The sequence below is a fragment of the Poeciliopsis prolifica genome, unplaced genomic scaffold (genome assembly GCF_027474105.1).
Source record: "Poeciliopsis prolifica strain line A6 unplaced genomic scaffold, Auburn_PproV2 SCAFFOLD002, whole genome shotgun sequence".
Lineage (NCBI taxonomy): Eukaryota > Metazoa > Chordata > Actinopteri > Cyprinodontiformes > Poeciliidae > Poeciliopsis > Poeciliopsis prolifica.
In genome coordinates, this window is record NW_026562377.1 from 1,954,262 (window position 1) to 1,977,792 (window position 23,531).

Genomic DNA, 23,531 nt, shown 5'->3' on the forward strand with positions numbered 1-23,531 from the left:
TTAGATCATAAATCATATTTATTACATTTCCTACATTCATAATATAAACATTAAAATCAACTTTTTTTACAGTCTTAAAATATTTACAGTCTAATAAAATGTTTAAATATGTACAACTTTAATATCACAATGCATTTTAGTGATTTTATTTTTAGTAAATTAAATAAAATCTTCATAGAAACGTGATTTTTTTGTTCAGTTCTGACTTTAAAAAAAAAAAAAATTACCTTTTTTTGGCTCCATACTTTATAAAAACACAGCTGACAGCCATTTCCACTGCGTCGCTACTTCATTTTTATCCACTAACAGTATAGTTGTACACTAAATTTAAAGAAGAAAAACTGAGAAATTAATCTTTTTAATTTTTTGATTCTGTTGATCAACATCAAGTGGATTTCAGATGTTTATCTGCCCATTTATTTGCACAGTCAGGGCTCATATTTTAGCCAAGAGATGAAAATTTCTAATACTTTTTGGGGAATTTTGCAAAAAGAAATGAGTTTACTCGCATCTTAGCTCTGTAAAAGTTGTGTTTTAAATGGGTAATTTAGCAGATTAATGCAAAATAAAGACCCGTCGTGTAATATCGGACCGGTCCTGTCCAGTGTATTCTGCACTTTAACATTTTTATCAAGCAAAGTTTTGAGAAAAGTAAATAAAATCGACAGGAAACGTTGATTTCGACGTGCCAGCACATCATCCACCCTCAGACAGTTTGCATTATATCAACTTAACTTATAATAGAATTAGACATTTAAGATTTAACAATAATTTGGTTTTCTGTTCATTTTTGTGAAATTTCACCTCTTGGTTTATGTCTGATGGTTTTGTTGGTGAGTTAGACGTTATTCTGGCCGTGTGATCCGAGCTTTTCTGCAGAAAATAAACATTCTGTTTCTCAGTGCATTGTCTGTAGCTCTAGTTCTTTCTATGGGGGACTGACCCTGCCAAAATTCATAATAAACACAGAAATAAATACATAAATAGCTTGATAAAGTAATTATTGTGCCAAGTATTGCATAAAAAATAACTTTCCCATTTATTTGATTGGGCACTGTAACATAAGCTAATATTTGTCATTTTCAACAGTAGTAATTTAACATTAGAAGAAAAAATATAACAAGGAAAATAAACTGTGAATATAGAAGGGAAAATGCAAAGATGCAATGTTAAAGGAGAAAATAAATCAAATGTAAGAAAAAATTACAGCAAATTTTAAAATATCTTAAGAAAGAACAAATAAATAATGAAATAAATTAAACTGATAGTACAATAAGATTGAAATTAAGACTGAAAATTATAATTGCTGGTCATAAAGTTTAATTAATATTGTTGAAAATAATAGCACACAATAATAAAATAAGCCAGGAAAGTTTTTATATTTTATATTTTGGATGCAACTTTTGGCAAAATTATTTTATTGAACCATTTATTTACTTCTATATTCATTGCCAATTTTGGCAGGATCACTCTTCCATACGTTTGTGATATGTTCCATAGACTGCATCAGTTTCTATTTTAACCCGTTTAGAACAAATCTTCATAGTTTCAGTATTAATGCAGTATTTCCTCTGAAGACGTTGTGGTAAATATTTAATACTGGATTAAATAAAACTGACCAGATTACTGAACTCACTTTAAACAGACTAACATGTTTTTTTTGTTTTGAGCTGCTTGTGGCTGAAAACATTTGAGGCTTTGCACCGTTTTGAGTCCAAGTCAGTTGGTCATTTAGTCATTTAGTTAGTTAATTAGTTAGTTAGTTAGTTAGTTAGTTGTGTTTTGGTTGCAGGCTCCAGTTTCCTGGACAATGCTGTGAGGATGAGGTTGAACTTGTTGTAGCGATCTGATTGGTTGACGGCTGCTCCGCGGCTCCCCCAAAGCAGCCGCAGCTGGAAGTCTGTTTTAAAAACTTCCAGCAGATCTTCGTCGAACTGAAACCCTGAAGAGACAAAAACAGAAACAAGTCGAAGGAAGTCGGAAAATAAAACGCCTCAAAATTACTTCAAATCTAATAAAATTGGTGTCAAACGTTTGTGTTAGGTTTGTGCCGCAAAAATGTTTTCATTTCTGATGTTATAATTTTAAAGATACTCATAAATGTTTCCGATGTCATAAAACCTTCCACGTTCTTCAAGTCGAACAAATTTGGTGTTAATCAACTTGGCTACGTTTGTACAAAAATGTTCATCGTGCTGCAAAAATGTTCATTGTGCTGCAAAAATGTTAATTGTGCTCCTTTTGCTCTGAAGGTTCTTAAAGTTTGATGGTCAGAAGGTCGACCAGCTCCCCAGTCGTTACCCAAATCTAACAAAATTGGTGTCAAATATTTGCTGTCTGTGCTGCAAAAATGTTAATATGTGCCGCTATCATTTTAAAGAGACTGATAAAAAACAACATCATTTTAATGATATGCTTCCACTGTGCAAACGTTTTTATCAGCATGTTTAAAAGGATTTGTGCTGCACAAAGGTTTGAAGGTGTGTAGGAACCTGACTCAGGTAAATGGAGCTAGGACTTTAACTTTATTTACCTTCCAGGATCTTCTCTGCGTTGGCCGTGTAGCTCTGAGCGTTGTTGGCAACGTCACGCGCCGCCTCCAGGTGGCGCAGCATGATGTCACATCCTTGGTCGCTGGTTTCCCAGAGCTCCACCCCTTCGGGCGAGGTTGACGGTCGCTCCATCAGGGTGAGCAGAGGCAGGAGGAGAGGGATGCAGACCACAGACGGACAGGAGGCTGGAAGAGAAAGTTTAGGTCCTGAAAATGTTCCGTATTCATGTGTGACCCATGATGCTACTGTGAACAGGTTAGGGTAGATCTATGGTGACACAAATGCTTTCATTACATCTTGACACAAAACATGGTGACAATGACTGCAAGTATACAACCGTACATCTTTGAAAAGCAGAAATGGGGCCTCCTGCACAACCAACGAGAATGCAGCACGTAGTTTCTAGATGGTAAGACAAGAAAACTCTTGTCTTTTCCAGCAGCCATTGTACATCAGTAAAACTAGCTGACCAAATGTGCTGGAGCTCAGCGTGAGTCGCTAAGAAACGGAAAGAAGTCCCCTGGGGTTGCAAGGCAGCAGCCCACTGATCAGTAGGCTTGTGAAAAACACTTGAACTTGTTTGCAGAGATTTGGGACTGTTTTTAGGAACAGTAGAAACTCAGATGGAAGAACAAAAACCAGCAAAAAGTTAAAGTGGAGTGACGGATCTCCGTTAAAACTCGTTTTTTCTGCATCAATCAGAGCAGAAAACACTTTTCCAGCAGAGCTTTTCTGGCCTCCTCTTACCTTCTCCTTCATACAGACTCTTGTAGAAAGGTTTGAGGATTTTCTCGTAGCTGATGGCGGTCTGCGTGAAGTTCCTCCGGAGAGCCGTCCAGGTTTCCTCCAGGCGGCTGATCTGCACCAGAAACATCAAACAGCAACTCAGAGGAAATGCTTCGTGTGTCGGCGCCCCCTAGAGTCTCACGCGACCACAGACGGATCGAAGTTTCCTCCAAAAGACTCAGACATTTTGAGATAAATCACAGAAATCTACAAAATCAAGACAATTTGTCATTTCAAAAAGTTAAAACAAAATCTAATTTATCACATTTTAATTTTGACATTAAGTTTAGAAATTTTTGAGTTTCAAAAGTTTGAAATTAGCCGAATAAAGTCGCGTTTTGGTTATCGGCCTGAAACTGGAATGAACTGGATGATGATTTTAAATCATGAATTATTGATGAGCTTTAAGGAAATTTAAAATCCTCACCATGGAAAGCAACATTTTATTTTGTGGCGTCATGCTGTGGTGTTTCTGCTACCTGCTGCATGTCCAGAGCCTTCATGACGGCGGCGAAGGCGAACAGATCGCCCACCGCGTCCTTCAGCTCCACGGCGACCAGGATGATGCGGTTCAGGGTGGACGCCCGCTCCTCCACGCTGCCGGTGCATCCCAGAATATCCACGGCGACGCCTATCGCCATGGTGTGGTGCCTGGGCGACGGATTCGGGTTTGTGATCTGATGCCGACATAAAACCGATAAAACAAGGCGCCGCGGTAGCCGTGGTTACCGTTCCATCAGGTCCAGCCTCAGCCGGCGGCCGTGCGGCAGCGTCACCAGCTCCAGGCCCGAGCCGACGCCCATCCGACCTTTGACCTGAGGAGTCACTCCCAGGATCCGCGCCACCTGAGCAGCAACGACAGTTCATACAGGAAACTCAGTTCTATTTCATCTCAGTGGAAAAACATCGACGTCGAGTTTGTTGGGTAAATTTGACGCCACAAAAACTCACACACCTCACACACACCTTCAGTAGGTGTGTGTGAGGTGTGTGTGTGTGTGTGTGTGAGGTGGGTGAGGTGTGTGTACGAGGTGGGTGAGGTGTGTGTGAGGTGTGTGAGGTGTGTGTGTGTGTGTGAGGTGTGTGAGGTGTGTGTACCTGGCAGTCGGCCTGCAGCAGGTGTGTGGCGATGCTCTGGTGGTCGTGGCTCAGCAGCAGCTCCTTCGCTCTCTTCAGCACCGCCATCTCCAGCGGTTTGTTTTCAGGCGGCAGCAGACGGGATTCGAACTCCGTCGGCCTGAACGCCGACTCCGTCTCCAGAACCGGCCGCAGAAACCCGCGCCTCGCCTTTTCTTCCTCCTCCTCCTCTTCCTCGCTCGTGCTTTCCAAGGCGGCGATGGCGTGGTGGTAGGAGCTTCTGTCGAGCGTTTTCTGGCCCGCCGCCTCGCCGTCGGTTTTCAGCCGCTCCACATAGCTACACGACGTGGGCGGGTTCTGCGACGTCCGGCGGTCCCCGCCCGGTTCCGGTGGGCTGTAGGACCGGAGGTCCGCTGGGCTCGGATGCAGCCGCTCCGTCCTTCCTGATGTCAGCTCCGAGTCCGGACACTGGACAGCTCCAGGAGGAGAAACCACGCAGCTGGACGGACCGCGGGAATCAGAAAGAGGAAAATGTCGAAACTTCTGGGGCTTCACAGGAGGAACCGGCGGAGCTGCAGAGGAAGAAACACGTCCACCTCTGATTTTTATACTTAAATACTGAATAAATGGTCTGAATGTGGGAAAACAGCCAGCTCTCACCTCCACTCCTCCTGGAAGAAGCCGGGTTTTCCCCAGAGCTGCTGGAGGGCGGCTTGAGGGCCAGCCGGGTCAGGGGAACTTTGCTCGGTTTGGGCGGTGGTTTGGGACACAGCTGGCTGTCGGAACCACGGATCGCTTGACCTGCAGCGACATTTAGACTAATATTATTATCTACAAAACACACAACTTAATTTCAAGAGTAAATTTAAATTGACAGCAATATATTAACCCTCACAGGAGACTTTACAGCCTTAAAGTGAATTGATTGTCCTCACATTTGATTCTTTGGTCGATTCGGTTCAGTTTGGGTTTGATATTGCAACATTTGACACATTTTCAAACAGCACTGTGCAAACAGAAAAGCTGTTCCCCTCCTGGCCTGTGGGGGCGCTGCACCCAGAACAACTGAAGCAAACGACACAAAAACCTCTGAAGGAGACACTGAGGCAACGTCCTTCTTCACCAAATGTAAACAAATGACTTATGAGACCACAAGTCATTTGTCCCGCTAGCGTTAGCCTCGTGCGTTTGTTTAGCTTGTTTTTACCCAGAATGCCCTGCGCTGCAGGCCACTTCCTGCTTTTGGAGCGGTTTCTCTTCCACTTGGCTTTTACATATGGATTCAAATCGCACCAGAATCACTTCCAACAGAACCGAAAGCGTGGTTTGTCGGTGCACTAGCGTTAGCTTTATGGGTTGATTCACATTCACACCTACTCAAACTGAACCGGACTTTCTAGGCAAACGGACTGGAGTTGTATTACAGCGAATTCAACGAGGGATGGTGTCAGCAAATCCTTATTCTTGGAACTAGTGAGTTTTGAGTTTTCTTTTGGTTTTCTGCTTTTCAGTTTTAGATCTGTGAGCCGAAGCTTAAACACTGTCATTACTGCATGAAACTAAAACAGTAAAAATATATTTTCTTCATTAAGAGCTCGTATAAAGTTGTCTCGTCACCTGCTAAAGGTTCTGCAGATCTCCGCTGGGCTGACGGGCTGAGGACCGGCTCACTGCCGGTCCGAAACACCGGAGACTTTGGTCCGGGGCAGGTGAGCAGCGGGTCGGCGGACTGCTGGGGCGGCTGTTTGGTTCCTAAGGAGCAAAAAAGATGCCAAAGTTATACAAAATTGGTTTAATAACGCCTCATTTATTGGATTTAACATGAATTTGTTTCATACAGTGTATGCAAAGTGGAGCAAGCTAACTAATGCTTTTCATTTGTTACCCAGAGGCAGGAAGCTTTCGGATTGGTGCGCCTTCAGGGGCCATCGCTTCTCCTGGACCTGATTGAGACTCGCTGGCTGACTGCCGCAGCGATCCGTCACCCTGACAGGAAGAGGAAATAAAACGTTACATGTAAATGTGAGTCAGGACCTTTGGGTTCCATCTGGAGCGGTAGACTGTTGAAAATGAGTTGACTGAGTCTACCTATAAAAAAATAATAGAAAACTATTGAATATTTTACAAAGCAGCTCAAGAAATATAGAGATACTGTTAACATTTAGTTTAGTGTTTTCCTCAATTTGTCCCACGTAAAGTGTAATGAAATATACTTTGCGTGAGAAAGACACATCAAATGTTGTGGTATTTTTGGCCCTTCTGGCATTCCATATATAAGGAGCAGGAAAACCGGAGCAGAGTTCAGAGTTCATCAGAGAAGCGTACATTTGTGCAATTTACACAAAAGGTGAGAGTATTTAGCATCTCACTAGAAAAAGTGAATCGCCTCTGCTACTTAAACGCAGCCGACACTTTAAAACGAAGCAACTTAGTGGAAATAAAACACACCTAATTAAATCCACGGAGGAATTTGGAGGTTTGGTGTCAGATTTGCATGTTTGTGTGAGTTTGTGGTGCGCGGACCTCAGCTGGGCGCCGCGGACGAAGACGTTGTCCTGGCCATGATGGCCGTCGTGGGCGCCGTGCGCGCCGTCGTGACCGTTGGTGATGTTGAGGCTGAGGCGGTTCTGGCTCCGCCTCTCCTGCGCCATCAGCCCCGCCTCCTTGTGGTTGCTCGACAGTCCGTACTTTTCCTCCAGGTAGCGCAGCGGGAACGCTCTGTTGATCGGCTGGAAGATGATGGCACCAACAACCTGAGTGGGGAGGAAGATTTATGCTTTTATTTCCTCTATCAGAACCAGCAGCAGGGATCAATTACGACTTAATTACATGGCCTGTTATCAATTAATCGTATTTTATTCAACAAAATAAGCAAGATCTTCAATTTAAAAACCCCTTTTGCTGCAAAACTATTGAATAAACATTTATGAGCTGAACAAGAAAAATATTTATTGTTTTTATTTAGATTATTCAGCTGTTTCAAGCCTTACAAAGGTGGATGCTAACATTAGCATTCCTGCTACATGTTTAGCATTGAAATGGTATTTCCAGCTTGAGTAGCTCTGCTGCTAAGCTAACTCCTTTGCTTCAAACGGTCCAATCATTTTGATTTTGAAGCAGAAATGAACCCAATGAGCCAAGAAAAGAGTTTTTGTTGTTAGCGGATGTCACTTGTGCGTCAGATTTTAATGCTGTACCAGAAACACATGAATACAAAGGTTCCACTTTCAGACTTTTGTATGTGAAAGAAAACTGGAATTAATTCAGTTGAAATCTGTGTAATTATTAAACACTTCCACATTTATTACATAAATATCAACTGGTCAAGACTGAAGATATGAATTATGAAGAAACAACAACTTGTAGCTTGTTAAGCCGACCTGAGAGACGGGTTTTCTGTTGCCAACGTAGAACCTGATGAGTGCAGGAACGCTGTCGAACCCTTCCTGATCCAGCAGATACTCCACTCTGGAGTACGATTCATTCAGGATCACCATCTGAAACAGGCAAACACAAACAGACTCCTGTTTTTCTGCTTCTCTGATAAATCTGAAGCCGTGAGACTGAAAAACAAAAACGTGAATCTGTAGAGAATAAATGATGAAATAAATGATGAAATACGACTTAAAGCTGGAGAGAAACAAGGAGAGTTTTCTTTCATTAGGAAAATGCTGGAATGATGTTTGAACGTTCACTTAACACAGGGGGTCCAATCTGTGGCCCGGGGGCCATTTGTGGCCCTTGGAACAATTTTGTGTGGCCCCTACTTCAATTCAAGAACGGTACAAACTCACTTTTGTAATTTTTAATCATGAGAATTTAAATCAGTTCTGTAATTAAATTCTAATGTATCCGAAACAAAGTATTTTTCTTTTTATATCAGTGTTTTATTTTGATATTGTGGCCATTAGGGACACAAATATCTAGTGACTACAGAAAAAAAATAAAACACTTTTGTATGCTTTAATTGGGTTGATAAAAGACAAAATATATTTTGAAGAAAGTTCAGATTTTGTCACTGGTAATAAATTAAAAGATTTTCTTGATCAAATAAACTGAATAAAATTGCAGAAAAAGTTAAGACAAAAAACTTTGCTTAAATTAAATATTTTGTATTTAATTTATTGCTGAGCAACAGAAAAAAGGATTAGAGCTGCTTAAAAATAAATAAATTCTGACATCAAACTGAAAATTAGGACTTTTGGTCTCAATGAAATCTGAACTGATTGAAGGAAAAAAATCTGAATTTTGAGAAAAAAGTTAAAAATTACATTTGCCGACTCATTTCCCTGACTGAGCGAATAAAAAGAAGAAAATAATTTAGCGTTTTTAGTTGGAAAGACAAGATGTCTCCTGAGTTTGTCCCAGATTTGGGAATCTGTTGCAAAACGTTTGGACTTAGAACAGTTTGTGGTTTTTTTGTGTGTCTGTTTAATCCTGCAAAGTCAAACAGAAAAAAACCCAAACGATGAAACGGCTTCAAGATCCAGCAGGAGAAACATCCCAGAGCTGCAGTCAGACTGAGTCTCTACCTTCCTGCTGATCTTGAAGTGCTGCGCGGCGTTTCTCCACTGGCAGGTCAGAACGTAACTCCCCGGGCTGGAGAGCGAATCCCGCAGCAGGAAGTCTCCGTCACGCTGCACCAGGCTCTCTGCGACCTGCAGGTTGTGACACAAACACTGGGTCACACGGCGGTGGCTGTTTGCAGGCCAAACATTTCATTAAGTCTGATGATGGAGGTCTGGGTGGCTTCAGGACGCAGCGCCGCTGCCTGCAGGGTCAACCGCCTGCAGGGTCAACCGCCTGCAGGGTCAACCGCCTGCAGGGTCAACTGCCTGCAGGGTCAACTGCCTGCAGGGTCAACGGCCTGCAGGGTCAACCGCCTGCAGGGTCAACCGCCTGCAGGGTCAACTGCCTGCAAGGTCAATTGCCTGCAGGGTCAACTGTCTGCAGGGTCAACTGCCTGCAGGGTCAACGGCCTGCAGGGTCAACCGCCTGGAGGGTCAACCGCCTGCAGGGTCAACCGCCTGCAGGGTCAATGGCCTGCAGGGTCAACTGCCTGCAGGGTCAACTGCCTGCAGGGTCAACTGCCTGCAGGGTCAACCGCCTGCAGGGTCAACCGCCTGCAGGGTCAACTGCCTGCAGGGTCAATGGCCTGCAGGGTCAACTGCCTGCAGGGTCAATGGCCTGCAGGGTCAACTGCCTGCAAGGTCAACTGCCTGCAGGGTCAACTGCCTGCAAGGTCAACTGCCTGCAGGGTCAACTGCCTGCAAGGTCAACTGCCTGCAGGGTCAACGGCCTGCAGGGTCAACCGCCTGGAGGGTCAACCGCCTGCAGGGTCAACCGCCTGCAGGGTCAATGGCCTGCAGGGTCAACTGCCTGCAGGGTCAACTGCCTGCAGGGTCAACGGCCTGCAGGGTCAACCGCCTGCAGGGTCAACCGCCTGCAGGGTCAACTGCCTGCAGGGTCAATGGCCTGCAGGGTCAACTGCCTGCAGGGTCAATGGCCTGCAGGGTCAACTGCCTGCAGGGTCAACTGCCTGCAGGGTCAACTGCCTGCAGGGTCAACTGCCTGCAGGGTCAACTGCCTGCAGGGTCAACTGCCTGCAAGGTCAACTGCCTGCAGGGTCAATGGCCTGCAGGGTCAACTGCCTGCAGGGTCAATGGCCTGCAGGGTCAACTGCCTGCAAGGTCAACTGCCTGCAGGGTCAACTGCCTGCAGGGTCAACTGCCTGCAAGGTCAACTGCCTGCAGGGTCAACTGCCTGCAGGGTCAACTGCCTGCAGGGTCAACCGCCTGCAGGGTCAACTGCCTGCAGGGTCAATGGCCTGCAGGGTCAACTGCCTGCAGGGTCAACTGCCTGCAAGGTCAACCGCCTGCAGGGTCAACCGCCTGCAGGGTCAACCGCCTGCAGGGTCAACCGCCTGCAGGGTCAACCGCCTGCAGGGTCAACTGCCTGCAAGGTCAACTGCCTGCAGGGTCAACCGCCTGCAGGGTCAACCGCCTGCAAGGTCAACTGCCTGCAGGGTCAACCGCCTGCAGGGTCAACTGCCTGCAGGGTCAATGGCCTGCAGGGTCAACTGCCTGCAGGGTCAATGGCCTGCAAGGTCAACTGCCTGCAGGGTCAATGGCCTGCAGGGTCAACTGCCTGCAAGGTCAACTGCCTGCAGGGTCAACTGCCTGCAAGGTCAACTGCCTGCAGGGTCAACTGCCTGCAGGGTCAACTGCCTGCAAGGTCAACTGCCTGCAGGGTCAACTGCCTGCAGGGTCAATGGCCTGCAGGGTCAACTGCCTGCAAGGTCAACTGCCTGCAGGGTCAACTGCCTGCAGGGTCAACTGCCTGCAAGGTCAACAACTGCCTGCAGGGTCAACTGCCTGCAGGGTCAACAGCCTGCAGGGTCAACCGCCTGCAGGGTCAACCGCCTGCAGGGTCAACGGCCTGCAGGGTCAACTGCCTGCAGGTCAACTGCCTGCAAGGTCAACCGCCTGCAAGGTCAACCGCCTGCAGGGTCAACAGCCTGCAGGGTCAACAGCCTGCAGGGTCAACTGCCTGCAGGGTCAACCGCCTGCAGGGTCAACGGCCTGCAGGGTCAACTGCCTGCAGGGTCAACTGCCTGCAAGGTCAACCGCCTGCAAGGTCAACCGCCTGCAGGGTCAACCGCCTGCAGGGTCAACCGCCTGCAGGGTCAACCGCCTGCAGGGTCAACTGCCTGCAAGGTCAACTGCCTGCAGGGTCAACCGCCTGCAGGGTCAACCGCCTGCAAGGTCAACTGCCTGCAGGGTCAAACAGCCTGCAGGGTCAACCGCCTGCAGGGTCAACCGCCTGCAGGGTCAACGGCCTGCAGGGTCAACTGCCTGCAGGGTCAACTGCCTGCAAGGTCAACCGCCTGCAAGGTCAACCGCCTGCAGGGTCAACCGCCTGCAGGGTCAACCGCCTGCAGGGTCAACCGCCTGCAGGGTCAACTGCCTGCAAGGTCAACTGCCTGCAGGGTCAACCGCCTGCAGGGTCAACCGCCTGCAGGGTCAACTGCCTGCAGGGTCAACGGCCTGCAGGGTCAACTGCCTGCAGGGTCAATGGCCTGCAGGGTCAACTGCCTGCAGGGTCAATGGCCTGCAAGGTCAACTGCCTGCAGGGTCAATGGCCTGCAGGGTCAACTGCCTGCAAGGTCAACTGCCTGCAGGGTCAACTGCCTGCAAGGTCAACTGCCTGCAGGGTCAACTGCCTGCAGGGTCAACTGCCTGCAAGGTCAAACTGCCTGCAGGGTCAACTGCCTGCAGGGTCAATGGCCTGCAGGGTCAACTGCCTGCAAGGTCAACTGCCTGCAGGGTCAACTGCCTGCAGGGTCAACTGCCTGCAAGGTCAACCGCCTGCAGGGTCAACTGCCTGCAGGGTCAATGGCCTGCAGGGTCAACTGCCTGCAGGGTCAATGGCCTGCAAGGTCAACTGCCTGCAGGGTCAATGGCCTGCAGGGTCAACTGCCTGCAAGGTCAACTGCCTGCAGGGTCAACTGCCTGCAAGGTCAACTGCCTGCAGGGTCAACTGCCTGCAGGGTCAACTGCCTGCAAGGTCAACTGCCTGCAGGGTCAACTGCCTGCAAGGTCAACTGCCTGCAGGGTCAACTGCCTGCAGGGTCAACAGCCTGCAGGGTCAACCGCCTGCAGGGTCAACCGCCTGCAGGGTCAACCGCCTGCAGGGTCAACTGCCTGCAGGGTCAACTGCCTGCAAGGTCAACCGCCTGCAAGGTCAACCGCCTGCAGGGTCAACAGCCTGCAGGGTCAACAGCCTGCAGGGTCAACCGCCTGCAGGGTCAACCGCCTGCAGGGTCAACTGCCTGCAGGGTCAACCGCCTGCAGGGTCAACCGCCTGCAAGGTCAACCGCCTGCAAGGTCAACCGCCTGCAGGGTCAACCGCCTGCAGGGTCAACCGCCCTGCAGGGTCAACCGCCTGCAGGGTCAACTGCCTGCAAGGTCAACTGCCTGCAAGGTCAACCGCCTGCAGGGTCAACCGCCTGCAGGGTCAACCGCCTGCAGGGTCAACTGCCTGCAAGGTCAACCGCCTGCAGGGTCAACCGCCTGCAGGGTCAACCGCCTGCAAGGTCAACTGCCTGCAGGGTCAATGGCCTGCAAGGTCAACTGCCTGCAAGGTCAACTGCCTCCAATGGTAGTTTCCCTTTAAACTGATGTGTCAGCAAGTTAAACGTTGTTTTTAAACTTTCATTTGTCTGGATGGAAAGACGCCTTTAGCTCTGGCTGGATCCCTCACCTCAGATTCACTTTGTAATTTCTGACTATTATTTTGTATTGATTCCCAATTTTTACAGTGTCAGTGCGTTGAGCTGAGATTTATGACGGGATTAAATGAAATAATTATAACCTGCTTCTGCTCTGAGACAGAGAACGGATAACCAGGGTGGTTTTATGATCATTCAATTGTTCAATGTTATTGAGAAAGTTTTTTTTTTTTTTTTACATTTTATACATGTAGAAATTTTATTTCCATCCAGCCACCAACACTGCAAAAACAATATTTTACCAAGTATTGTTGTTTAGTTTCTCGTGAAAATATCAGTTCAAATAAGACAAAACTAACTTACAACAAACTTTACAGAAACTTATAGAGGCTTTTATTTTAGTCAATAATTCCTCAATATTGATTTAAAAAAAATAAGTATTAGTTTTACTGGCAGATTATTTAACCCCAGCCAAGTCCAGCCCATTGCCTACCAACCCAGGTCTAAAATAATTACTGAGGAGTTGATTAGTTCCAAAAAACTCATATTTATTATCTTCTCTTATTTCTATTTTACTAAATATTTGCAGTAGAAACTGAACCAAATTGCAGGATTTTGTGTTTTTGCAGTGTAAGCTTGTTTTGTCCTGTTTTCTTGCAGCTTTTCACTTTTTCTTTTCCACAGAAACACACAAACCTCCATGCTGAACTCAGGGCTTTAATTAGGCCGCTGTTTGTTCAGAGTGTAATGGTAGTTTAGCCAGAGGAAGCAGCTTATTAAAAGCGATTACATGTGGAGGACACAGCCTCCCTCACAGGCACCCTGGAGGAGAAACCCCTCTGCTCCTGCTGGGCTGCAAACACACCCAGTAATCTGCCTGCAGTCGCAGCGCTGCAGGCTAATGACACCCGGCCCGGTCCAACTGGTTTCCAACTGGACTTTTAAAGGGAGTGGCTGTGTTTTTGTGCTGTACCTGTCTGGGAATGGCGCCGTGGTACCAGGCGTGGCTCCTGGGCTCCTCGCTGCTCATCTTCAGCTCCTCCTCCAGCTCCCGGCGGAGCTTCTCCAGCGAACAGTCCAGGATGAACTGGTCCCTGGAGAACTGGGAGGACAGCAGGAGGAACCGTTCAGGTCCGGATGAAACCCGTTCACAGCTTGATGCTCGCAGACGTTTCACCACTTTGATTTCACCAAAAGAGCTTTTCAACTGAATAATGTTCATCTCTTTGGCTCAAGTTTGTATAAAATTAGTATTTTTGTACATGAAAATCCATTAAAGAGGCTGATTTTTAATGTATTTAAAGTTTGGTTGTTTTTTATTTGGATCCCCATTATCCATTTTTTAAGATTAGAAAAAAGAGAAAAAAATTACAAAACAGTTAAACAGACTGAATAAAACATTAACAGAACAAGTATTTTGATCTCAGGTCTAAATATCTTTTTGCTCCTGCATTAAGAAAAACTCGTCAGAAATAGCAGATTAATTTAAGACAAAAACATTTATGGAAAACTGAAGAACCAGAACAGAAACAAAACCACAGGCTGTAGATGTAGAGTCAGAATAGATTCAGATCGAAACTAGAGATCAGCTTGACCTCTGACCTGAACCTTCAGAGCCACATAAAGATGGTTACAAAGTCAACCTTCATTTCCAGGACAAAAGACGAAGAAACTCTTCCAGTCGCTTCGTGTCAGAGGAGAAACTTCAACCAGAAGAAAATCCAGAAAACTGCAAACCAGCTGAAACACTGACACTTTAAACCCAGAGCTAAAACCGAGTCGCAACTCCAGGGTTTGTTAATAATTACGGTTTTTACAACAGTTTTATTTCAGGGATTTGTTTGCGGCTCCCAATAAACCTGATTACAGTTTTATGATTTTATGACGTGAAGCCCTTTGGTGCTTAAATGATCCTTCATGCGCGTCTCTGTCTCTCATCTGTCATATTAAAATGAAACATAATGAAACAAAATGAGTGAACATTTTGTTTTGGAAGTAAATAAAATTAAATGATTTTGAGAAACAACAAAAAAAGTTACAAATAGACTGATTACTGTTTCTTTCTTAATCATAATTTTTGTTTGAATTTTTATAAATGTGTTATATTGGTAATAAGAGTAGAAATTAATTTAGTCAAACAGCGTTTTAAGGCTGGTAGAAAAAACGTTGATGTTTTGTGATTAATATCAAAAACTCTTCGGAAAGTTTCAAATTCAGAAAGTTTTTTTGTAGAAAATTTCTGATATTAATCTAATCAATTTATTTTCAGTGATAAGAGGATTTGAGTCACTTTGTTTCATATTTATATTTTATATTTAACCAAGTTTAAGAAAGAATAGAAGCTGATTCGGCTTGTCAGGCCGCTGTCTCTGGATAAATTTGGTCTTTTGTTAAACCTTTGCTGTAAAAACATAAATACTTTCAGTTATACTTTGGATTTTCCTCTGTAAGAAAATTATGTTGGTAACAATTTTTATTTATCCTGATTACAAATTAAAAATCCGTATCTCTGAACAAAATTTATATTATTTTTGAATTGTAGTTTGGGGCCACATAGAATCAGTCAAAAGGGCCATAAATGGCCCCCGGGCCTCACTTTGGACACCCAACGCAGGAAGGCAAAAAGTTGCTAACATTTGTTTAATCCAGGGGTGTTCAAAGTGCGGTCCGGGGGCCATTTGTGGACCCCGACTGCAACTCAAGAAGGACTCAAATTTGTTTCTAAAACTTTTTACTGTTAATATTTTAAAATTATTACAGAGACAAACTATTCATCTATTTATATCCCAGATTTACTAATAGGTAGAAGCAGAATAATCCAGAGACGTTCACTGAAATGTTTGGATGGCAGAACGCGACTCGGATTCTCATCCAGGATCTGATCCGTGGATTTGTTGGCCACCAAAACACGTTCCGGTTTTTCTACCTTACAGTAAAACTAGAAACAGAAGGAGAAAATTTCTAACAAGACAAACAACAGACAGACTTACAGAACAGCTGCTGGGTCTCTACAGCGTTCCTCCTTCCTCATCACACACACACACACGTCCACACACACACACACGTCCACACACACACACGTCGACACACACACGTCGACACACACTCTGCTGGCTCAGATACAACTCCACTTGTCTGTCTGCCTCCACCAATGTTTTGTCCCTCCGCCGCTCTGCCTCACCTGGTGCGACGTCATATGACGTCCCCCGCCCACATGGACCCGCCTGCACACACACCTCAACCTGCCGCACATAAACAAAGACGAGTTCAAGTGACGCCAAACGCTCCCAAAGCTTGAAATGGGTGGAGTTTCTCTTTCCCTGTCAGGAAGCTTCTGGATAATCTAAATAAATGAAATGTGGTGAAACAGATGAGAGATAACAGCAGTTTCTCATCCTCAACCAGAAGCTCATGTTTCTCATCCTCAACCAGAAGCTCATGTTTCTCATCCTCAACCAGAAGCTCATGTTTCTCCTGTTCTTCTTTTGCATTAATCTGGATGATTTAATGATCGCAAATCCTCCAGTTTCTGCAAAGGTCACAACAAAAATAAGAAACCGGTTTTTCATCTGCAGCTCTGCTGCCTGTTTAACGCCACGAGTCGACGTCATTCTGGATTTATGAAGTCATGAGCAGAAGGTCGTTGGTGGATGGTGTGCAGGAAGAACGAGGAGGGCAAGGAGAACCGTGAGGAGAACCATGAGGAGAACCGTGAGGAGAACCGTGAGGAGAACCGTGAGGAGAACCGTGAGGAGAACCGTGAGGAGAACCGTGAGGAGAACCGTGAGGAGAACCATGAGGAGAACCGTGAGGAGAACCATGAGGAGAACCGTGAGGAGAACCGTGAGGAGAACCGTGAGGAGAACCGTGAGGAGAACCGTGAGGAGAACCGTGAGGAGAAAGATACTGATGAAAACGCTCCGGTTCCACCTGCAGATTATTTCACTGGTGACAGGAGTTAGAAGTTAGTTGTTAGAAGAGAAATAATCTAGCAGTGGAACTCGAACTTTTTCTCCGATGTTAATAAATTATTCACTTAAAACAAGCTTCTGTATTTTGCTGAAAAGTTTCTTGTAAACAAATTTTTGGTTCTTATTTCAAGTTCACAAAGAAACTCGAGCAAAAATATTTTCCTTTTGGTTCTTTAGATGTTAAAAAAGATCCACATAACTTTATATGTTAGTGCATCTGATGGTGTAATTTTTAAGCATTAAATGCCTTGAGAGACATTTTTGCCAAATTCTTTTTTTACTTTTGCACAGTAATAAGCTGAAGTTGTGCTGCTGTCACTGCAGCCCAACTTTTGCTCCTCGATCTGCATGTGAAGCGTCTCGTTTCTGCAGAGTTTGATCATCAGGAGCCAAACGTTGAGGATTCGCCTCCCTGTCAATTGTTGAAAAGTTTCCTCATGAGGTGATGCAAAAAACAGACATACGAAGAAAAAACTATTTTTGATTACTCAGCGAAACCTTCTCGTTGTGAACGTGAAACAACTTTTAAAAATTTTTTTTATTAAACTTCTGAAAACCTTGAAGGAGTTTGTTTCTGTTAAAGCAGAGAAACATCTAAAGCATGAAGGGCGCCGGCCCTTTAAGGACAGTAATTGGACAATCCTGATCAAAGCTGATGAGACTAAACGACTTCCTGTTTATCTAAAACTTTCTGTGATTAAACCAGGAAGTATTTTAGCTGCAGAGGAATCATCTCTGAACACCAAGATGGAGAGAAACTAGTTACAGTCACTCAGCTACTGGAGAAACGTTTTTGTGCTCTGTCTGTCACCTCTTATGCATTATAAACATATTTGCAGCTTTATTTATTTATTCTCTTTATTAAATAAACGTCACATAGAGACAATGATTCTTGTTGTTTTTTAAAAAATGTGATTTAAATAAAAATAACATCTTGAGCTTTTCCACATCGCCGTCCTTCACTCTGAAGGATCAGAGGTTTTTAGAGGAGGGGTTATCAAACCTTATCCAGCTCACCTTGGATGGTCAGGTGTAAAATGTTTTTTTCTGTCTAAACCTTTAGGGAAATGAAGTGAAACCACCATCTCATGTAATCTCTGCTGGGATATTTTAAGCTTCGATTTGCGAAGCACAGAAAACTGACTGCGTCCCAAGGAGCCAGACGGAGGAGCGTAAAGGGAACAAGTCCTCTGGCTTTTTGGACCGCCAGGAGAAAAGCAGCGCAGATGAAGGACGGGGTGGAAACGAGCTAAAAGAGGAGCAACACAAAGGATGTGATGCTGTGAGTTTCAGCTCTAATTCTGCTTTTATTCAAATATTTTCTATTTGATTCACAAAAACATGATTAAAAAATGACTTTTTTTAGCCTTTAAATACATTTTGTTGTGTATTTAGAGTCTGTAGGAGTGCAGGAAGATCATCTTTATGTCATGTTTGGGTCATTTTTACATTTTTAAATAGTGTTTGCTGCATAACTGCTGAATATTTTTCAGTCTCTCAGCACCTAAATCAGTTTTTATTTCATGTATTGAACTTGGAAAAAATAGCAAAGTTTTTGAAAGGAAATAATCCAAAACCTGTTTTTAAAATTTATTCTAAAGAACCTAAAATAGTTTGAAAACTAGATGCTTTTTTAAAAAAATACACCAAACATGTAAAAAACATTATTATGTTTTGGATCTACAGTAAATAACTTTCCTTTTGCTCACCTGTGCTTCCGGCTCAGAAATGAAAACACAGCTTTTATTTGTTGTTTTTTTTAGGTAGGAACTTCAATAAGTCCCTACTCGTCTCCAGTTCTCCACTTCCTTCCTGCTTATATTCAAGAATGCGGTTTACAGATTTGAAATCGACATTAAAAATTTGCTTTTCTATCCAAACTGTTGAAAATAGCCCAGCAATCACAATTTGACAAATACTTTTGATTCGACAAGTTTGGCCCATGTTTCAAAATATTTGGTCTAAAAGCTGCAGCTAGCACAGCTTGTAAAAGTTATGTCAATATGTGTGTAGCTAGCATAGCCATGCTAGTTAGCATGGCCACCAACAACGACAGTCACAGTTTTCATGTAACTGGAAGATGTTTCCCCTCCATCGGAGCATTTAGCAGCGAGTACATGAGTGTGATTGACAGCGAAAAGACCCGCCTCCTGGCTCTGATTGGTTGTTTTTGATGCATTTTTCTAGATCTGTTCACAGATTTTCTGTCTCATGTTGTCACAACATGACAGTTTCAATAAATATGCAAAAAAACACAAAAAGTTTTTTTATGCAGAATCTTTAAATGTGACAGAAACTTCTCTCCGATAACCTGACCTCATGTTGCAGAATGAAATCAGTTTTCCTTCATTTCTGTTTTAACCACAGGTGTAGCTGACAGAACCGAACCGAACAGAACCTGCTGCACAGACCGTCTCATCTGCATGTCAGCTCCAGCTCATCCCGGCTCTTTGCCTCGTCTGTCCGGATGAAGTGAACATAAATCTGACACTCAGAGCCAGACGGCCACACAGGCGGAGTTTATGGGGGTCGTCTGGTGGCAGCAATAAAAGCGCAGCAGCATTCAGAGCAGCAGCAAAATTTAATGTGGTTTTCAAATGGATTTTGGTTTAATTTAACAAATTTATTCAGTTACAAGAAAAAGGCTTGAGTCACTTTCTTTCAAAAACATTTGCTATATTTAGCCAAATGTAATAAATTAAATATTAAACATGTCTAACAGTTAAGCATGTTTAAATATTAGCCATGTGGCTAACATTAGCTCTGTTTAATGTTTACATATTTAAACTTGAGCCATTTTAAATATTAAACATGGCTAATGCTTCACCATGTTTAATGAATTAAATATGTAATATTTAAAGATATTAGCCATGTTTAACTGTGAAACATGGCTGACATGTTTAGCTAATATGCTAAATCAAAGTTGATTTCAGCAAAAGTTTCTACTTATTATAAAAATTTGGTTCTGAAAAGACAAATACCTTTTATTGTTCAACATTTTCTACTGTAAGCAAATCAAATTGATTATAATTGTGCCCTGATTAACAATTTAAAGTTTGCATCTGCACCAAATTTGCTTAATTTACATTTGGGGGCCACACAAAATCACTCCAACGGCCACAAATGGCCCCCGAGCCGCACTTTGGACCCCTGTTTCAAGTGGACCGGTCAGTTTCCTGTGTCCTGCTATAAACAGCAATCAGAAGGTAAATCTGATCTCACCTTCCCGGTGACGACCGAGTTCCTGTGGTAGAAGCAACACAGAGCCGCTGTCAGAGCCTTCAGGTTGCATCGCTCCGTCATCACAACCGTTTCCAAAGTGCAACCAAACAGACGGCAACGTTTCCGGTTTCTGAGACTGAAAACTCAACTCCAGCCAGCAAACTGCAGAGAAAGCTCCATGACAGAGAGCCTGGCTCTCTCTGCTCCACAGTCCCCTGCAGAGTGAACTCTCGCTGTGCTCCGCTCATCGTTTGCATCACTTTTTCCCCTCCAGGCCCCGCCCCTCCAGGCCACGCCCCCTCCAGGCCACGCCCCCTCCAGGCCACGCCCCATCCAGGCCACGCCCCCTCCAGGCCTCGTGTGCAGGAGAGAAACGAGCGTGTGCTGAGGTTTGCTCCATCGCCTGGGAGTGGCCCGGAGGCGACTTTCCTCATCTCTGGAAAAAACATGGCAGGACAAAAAAAGCTGCACAAAAGTCCCTTCTTTAGTTTCTCTTCATGAAACCCAAAGCGATGCACTGACTGCAGTTTTCTTGACCGATTCCATTTTTTTTGCCTAAAATGTTGCAGTAAGAAAGTCGCTGAGTTGACAACATTTCTTTTTATCGGTCTGTCAATAAAATCTTTCTAATGGAAGAGAAGAAGAAGATGCTTATTAGACCTTTTCTAAGATGATAAGATCGGCTTCACATGCAAATATCGGTTTTTATTGACTTATCGCATGAAGAAGTTTATTAAAAGTTGCAGTATTTAACTTTCATAAAAACATATATATTTGCTTTTTTCCATATTTATTGGCGAACTAGAACCAATCAGAGCCAGAGGGCGGGGCTTAGTGCTGTCAATCACAATCTCATGTGGTGCTGCTTCCTCCCTGCTCTCTGTTATGCTGCAGCTAGCATAGCATGTTGTGAATGCTAAGAGTAGTTAGCAAGGCCACCAATGACAGCGAATAAACAGTTTTTCTGGAAAGCCATTTCTCCACTGTTAGCATTTAGCAGCGACTACATGAGGATGATTGACAGCGCTAGGCCTGGCTCTGATTGGTTGTTTTTTGTCAGGACTGGTGCATTTCTTTAGATGGCGATCAATCAGCAGTCGATCTTTTCACAGATTATCTGTCGCAAAACAGCAACAATTTTAACAAACATGCAAAAATTATTTTTTTAAATAGAAGTTAAATACTGCAACTTTAATGGAAATACTAGAAAAAATGTTTTTTTGCTTTGTTTTTTCACATTAGCAGGAAATAGAAAAAGATTTCCGCATCTTGAAACAGGCCTCCATCTCCTCCCTGAACATGCAAAATGCAGAGAATAAAAAAAGAAAAAACCCCTGAACTTCTCAGCTGCTATTAGATTGAAATAACAGAGACCGTTCTCCTCCTTTAAGAAATGTATTTTAAGATCTTTTAGTTTGGATCTGTCTGTACTCTTTTAGAAAATGACTCAGCTCTTGTGTTTTGAAAATGGCCCAGAAAAGGCTTTTCAAAGTGAGATCAAACATCCCTCTCTGCCTTTCTGCCCTGATGAATAGCTATGACTAAATCACTGCTGAGCAATTACAGCCCCGACTTTCCCACCAGACCGGCTGCGAATGGACGGCGAACGCAGCAGAGGAGGAAATTCAAAACGCAGCGAAACAAGACGACGTTTCTACCGGCAAACACAGAGAGAGGGAGGGAGACACCGGAGCCGGGGGAATATTCCCACTGTAATTACAGCGAGAACTCTCCGACGATACAGGAAGGAAATGCATGTCCAGCATTCTCTGGGACACACACACACACACACACACACACACACACACACACACACACACACACACACACACACACCACTGTTGACCACAGCAGCCCCAAATCACCAGCTAGGCTGAATGTACACCTTAAAATACACATATCCAACGGTCCAGGAATGCATCAGAGGGACGGGAATCAACTCAAAACTTTCTATTTCTATATGTTGGTTGTTTCTGATGAAGGGAACGAAACTCTTTCTGCCTCTAGCTGGAGAAACTGGGACGTTTCTTCCATTCTGTATCATATCATGGAAAAAGAAAGTGCTGTAAATTGTGATGTTACATTAAATTGGAAAACATAATTTGACTTTGGTCATAATTGGTAACAATGAAACTCCAGTGAATTTTTGGGTAGGTGAGAAAACTCTCCCCATGATGATTAGCTAAAACCTGGTTTTAGCTATCAGGTTGTCAACATAACAAGCTGAACCTGAAATTTTATGTATCCTGAGACATAAAAGATAAAAGGATGCAGTGTTAATAGGAGCAGAAGCTAATCTACCACCTGCTGTGTTAGCTTGGCTAATAGCAGCAGAAGCTAATCTACCACCTGCTGTGTTAGCTTGGCTAATAGCAGTGGTAGCTAATTTATCACAGCAGTCACTTTTTAACAATCACAAAACAAACATGAAGCCTGGAAACATAAATCTGTAACGTTCTGTCACAAACAATTGTTTTGTTTTACAGAAAAAGTGAGCAAAATATCACTGCTTTCTATATTTTCTGTCAAAATTTGAGTAGAGAAACAAACAAAAAGCAAAGCAGGAAGTAAAAAATGTTGTGGGAAAGAGTTTGTATCCATTTTTTAAGTTATAAAAGCAGCAAAGTAAAATCAGTAAATACACAATCTTTGATGTGAAGATGCTTCAGGCAGGTAGTTTCTATTCCTGTAAATCCAGACTGCTCTGAGTAATCAAAGCCTTATATCATAATCCAGCATCAGCGGCATGAAGCCGGCGGCGGCGTTCATCAGGCTCCCGGTGAGTCCCTGTAAGCCGACCTCATGCTGACCTCACGCTGACCTCATGCTGACCTCACGCCCTCAGAAATGTCACCGCAGTGACTGGAACAGTTTCATCACTTTTCACTAAAACAGGAAAACAATCCGGAGACATTTCTGATTTTCCAACTCAAAGTAAACAAAACTACGACACACAAACAGGATGTGCTTTTATGTTTATTCCTAAAATATAAGAGGAAAAGACAAAAAATTAAGTATATTTAAATAATTCAACTGGTGCTGATGTAGTTATGGTAAGAAAAGAAATATTGTTTGTTTTGGAGAAGTCACTGTGTTTCAGAAAATATTTTACAAAAGCTATAAAATCTGGACCAGATTATCCATTTATCCATTCACTACAAACTCTTTGAAGAAGAGAATATATTCTGCAATTATTTTATTGTATTTCTGGGAAATATTTTAAAAATGAAGACTGAGAACTAGGAGACAAAATGAAGTCGTACCTTCATTCTGAGCAAAACGACGGGACAAAATCCCCAAAATATCATGTTGCAAATCAAAAATAATTACATTTTAATGCAACAAAAACAAACAAACAAACAAAAACACTTTAGTGAAATGCTAAAATGCTACTTCCATACAAAACTACAAAATTAAATGAGCATTTTAGAAAAATTCAATATAAGGGAAGCTAAGTGTGCTAAATGTTTTCAAAGTTATCAAAAATGCTAAAATTAGCTCCACTTTTAGCGGATTAGCAGAATGTGGCCACAATGGCTTCATGTCTGAACAAACAATCTTTGTGAAATAAAACAAACTGAAACATATTTAATCTTTTCTATGTGAACAGGTTGGAAATATCGCTAACTACAATTTAACGGCTTCTTTTATACAATGTAATAAGAGACGTTATAACTCAGTTATCTGTAGATT

General features: G+C 43.7%; 1 protein-coding gene and 1 long non-coding RNA gene across 4 annotated transcripts in view; one reads left to right on the forward strand and one right to left on the reverse strand.

Moving 5' to 3' along the window:
- Positions 1 to 23,531, reverse strand: part of bcar3 (BCAR3 adaptor protein, NSP family member) — a 69,803-nt gene continuing 46,272 nt past the window's right edge. For 2 of the 3 annotated variants that reach the window (XM_055046257.1, XM_055046266.1), the window contains 13 exons: positions 13,619 to 13,747; positions 8,948 to 9,073; positions 7,796 to 7,912; positions 6,939 to 7,168; positions 6,301 to 6,401; positions 6,033 to 6,167; positions 5,076 to 5,216; positions 4,437 to 4,987; positions 4,068 to 4,183; positions 3,818 to 3,989; positions 3,300 to 3,411; positions 2,534 to 2,737; positions 1 to 1,942 (listed from right to left, as the gene is read on the reverse strand). In XM_055046257.1, coding sequence (XP_054902232.1) covers positions 1,764 to 1,942; positions 2,534 to 2,737; positions 3,300 to 3,411; positions 3,818 to 3,989; positions 4,068 to 4,183; positions 4,437 to 4,987; positions 5,076 to 5,216; positions 6,033 to 6,167; positions 6,301 to 6,401; positions 6,939 to 7,168; positions 7,796 to 7,912; positions 8,948 to 9,073; positions 13,619 to 13,747 — 2,313 coding nt within the window. In that variant the 3' untranslated portion in view covers positions 1 to 1,763. Of the gene's footprint in view, positions 1,943 to 2,533; positions 2,738 to 3,299; positions 3,412 to 3,817; positions 3,990 to 4,067; positions 4,184 to 4,436; positions 4,988 to 5,075; positions 5,217 to 6,032; positions 6,168 to 6,300; positions 6,402 to 6,938; positions 7,169 to 7,795; positions 7,913 to 8,947; positions 9,074 to 13,618; positions 13,748 to 19,838; positions 20,039 to 23,531 lie in introns of those variants that run through there. The other variant, XM_055046274.1, reaches the window with a different exon arrangement.
- On the forward strand, positions 17,559 to 19,201 carry LOC129370357 (uncharacterized). Its single transcript, XR_008607046.1, has 2 exons — positions 17,559 to 17,898; positions 18,984 to 19,201. It is a non-coding gene; the product is annotated as an uncharacterized LOC129370357 (long non-coding RNA).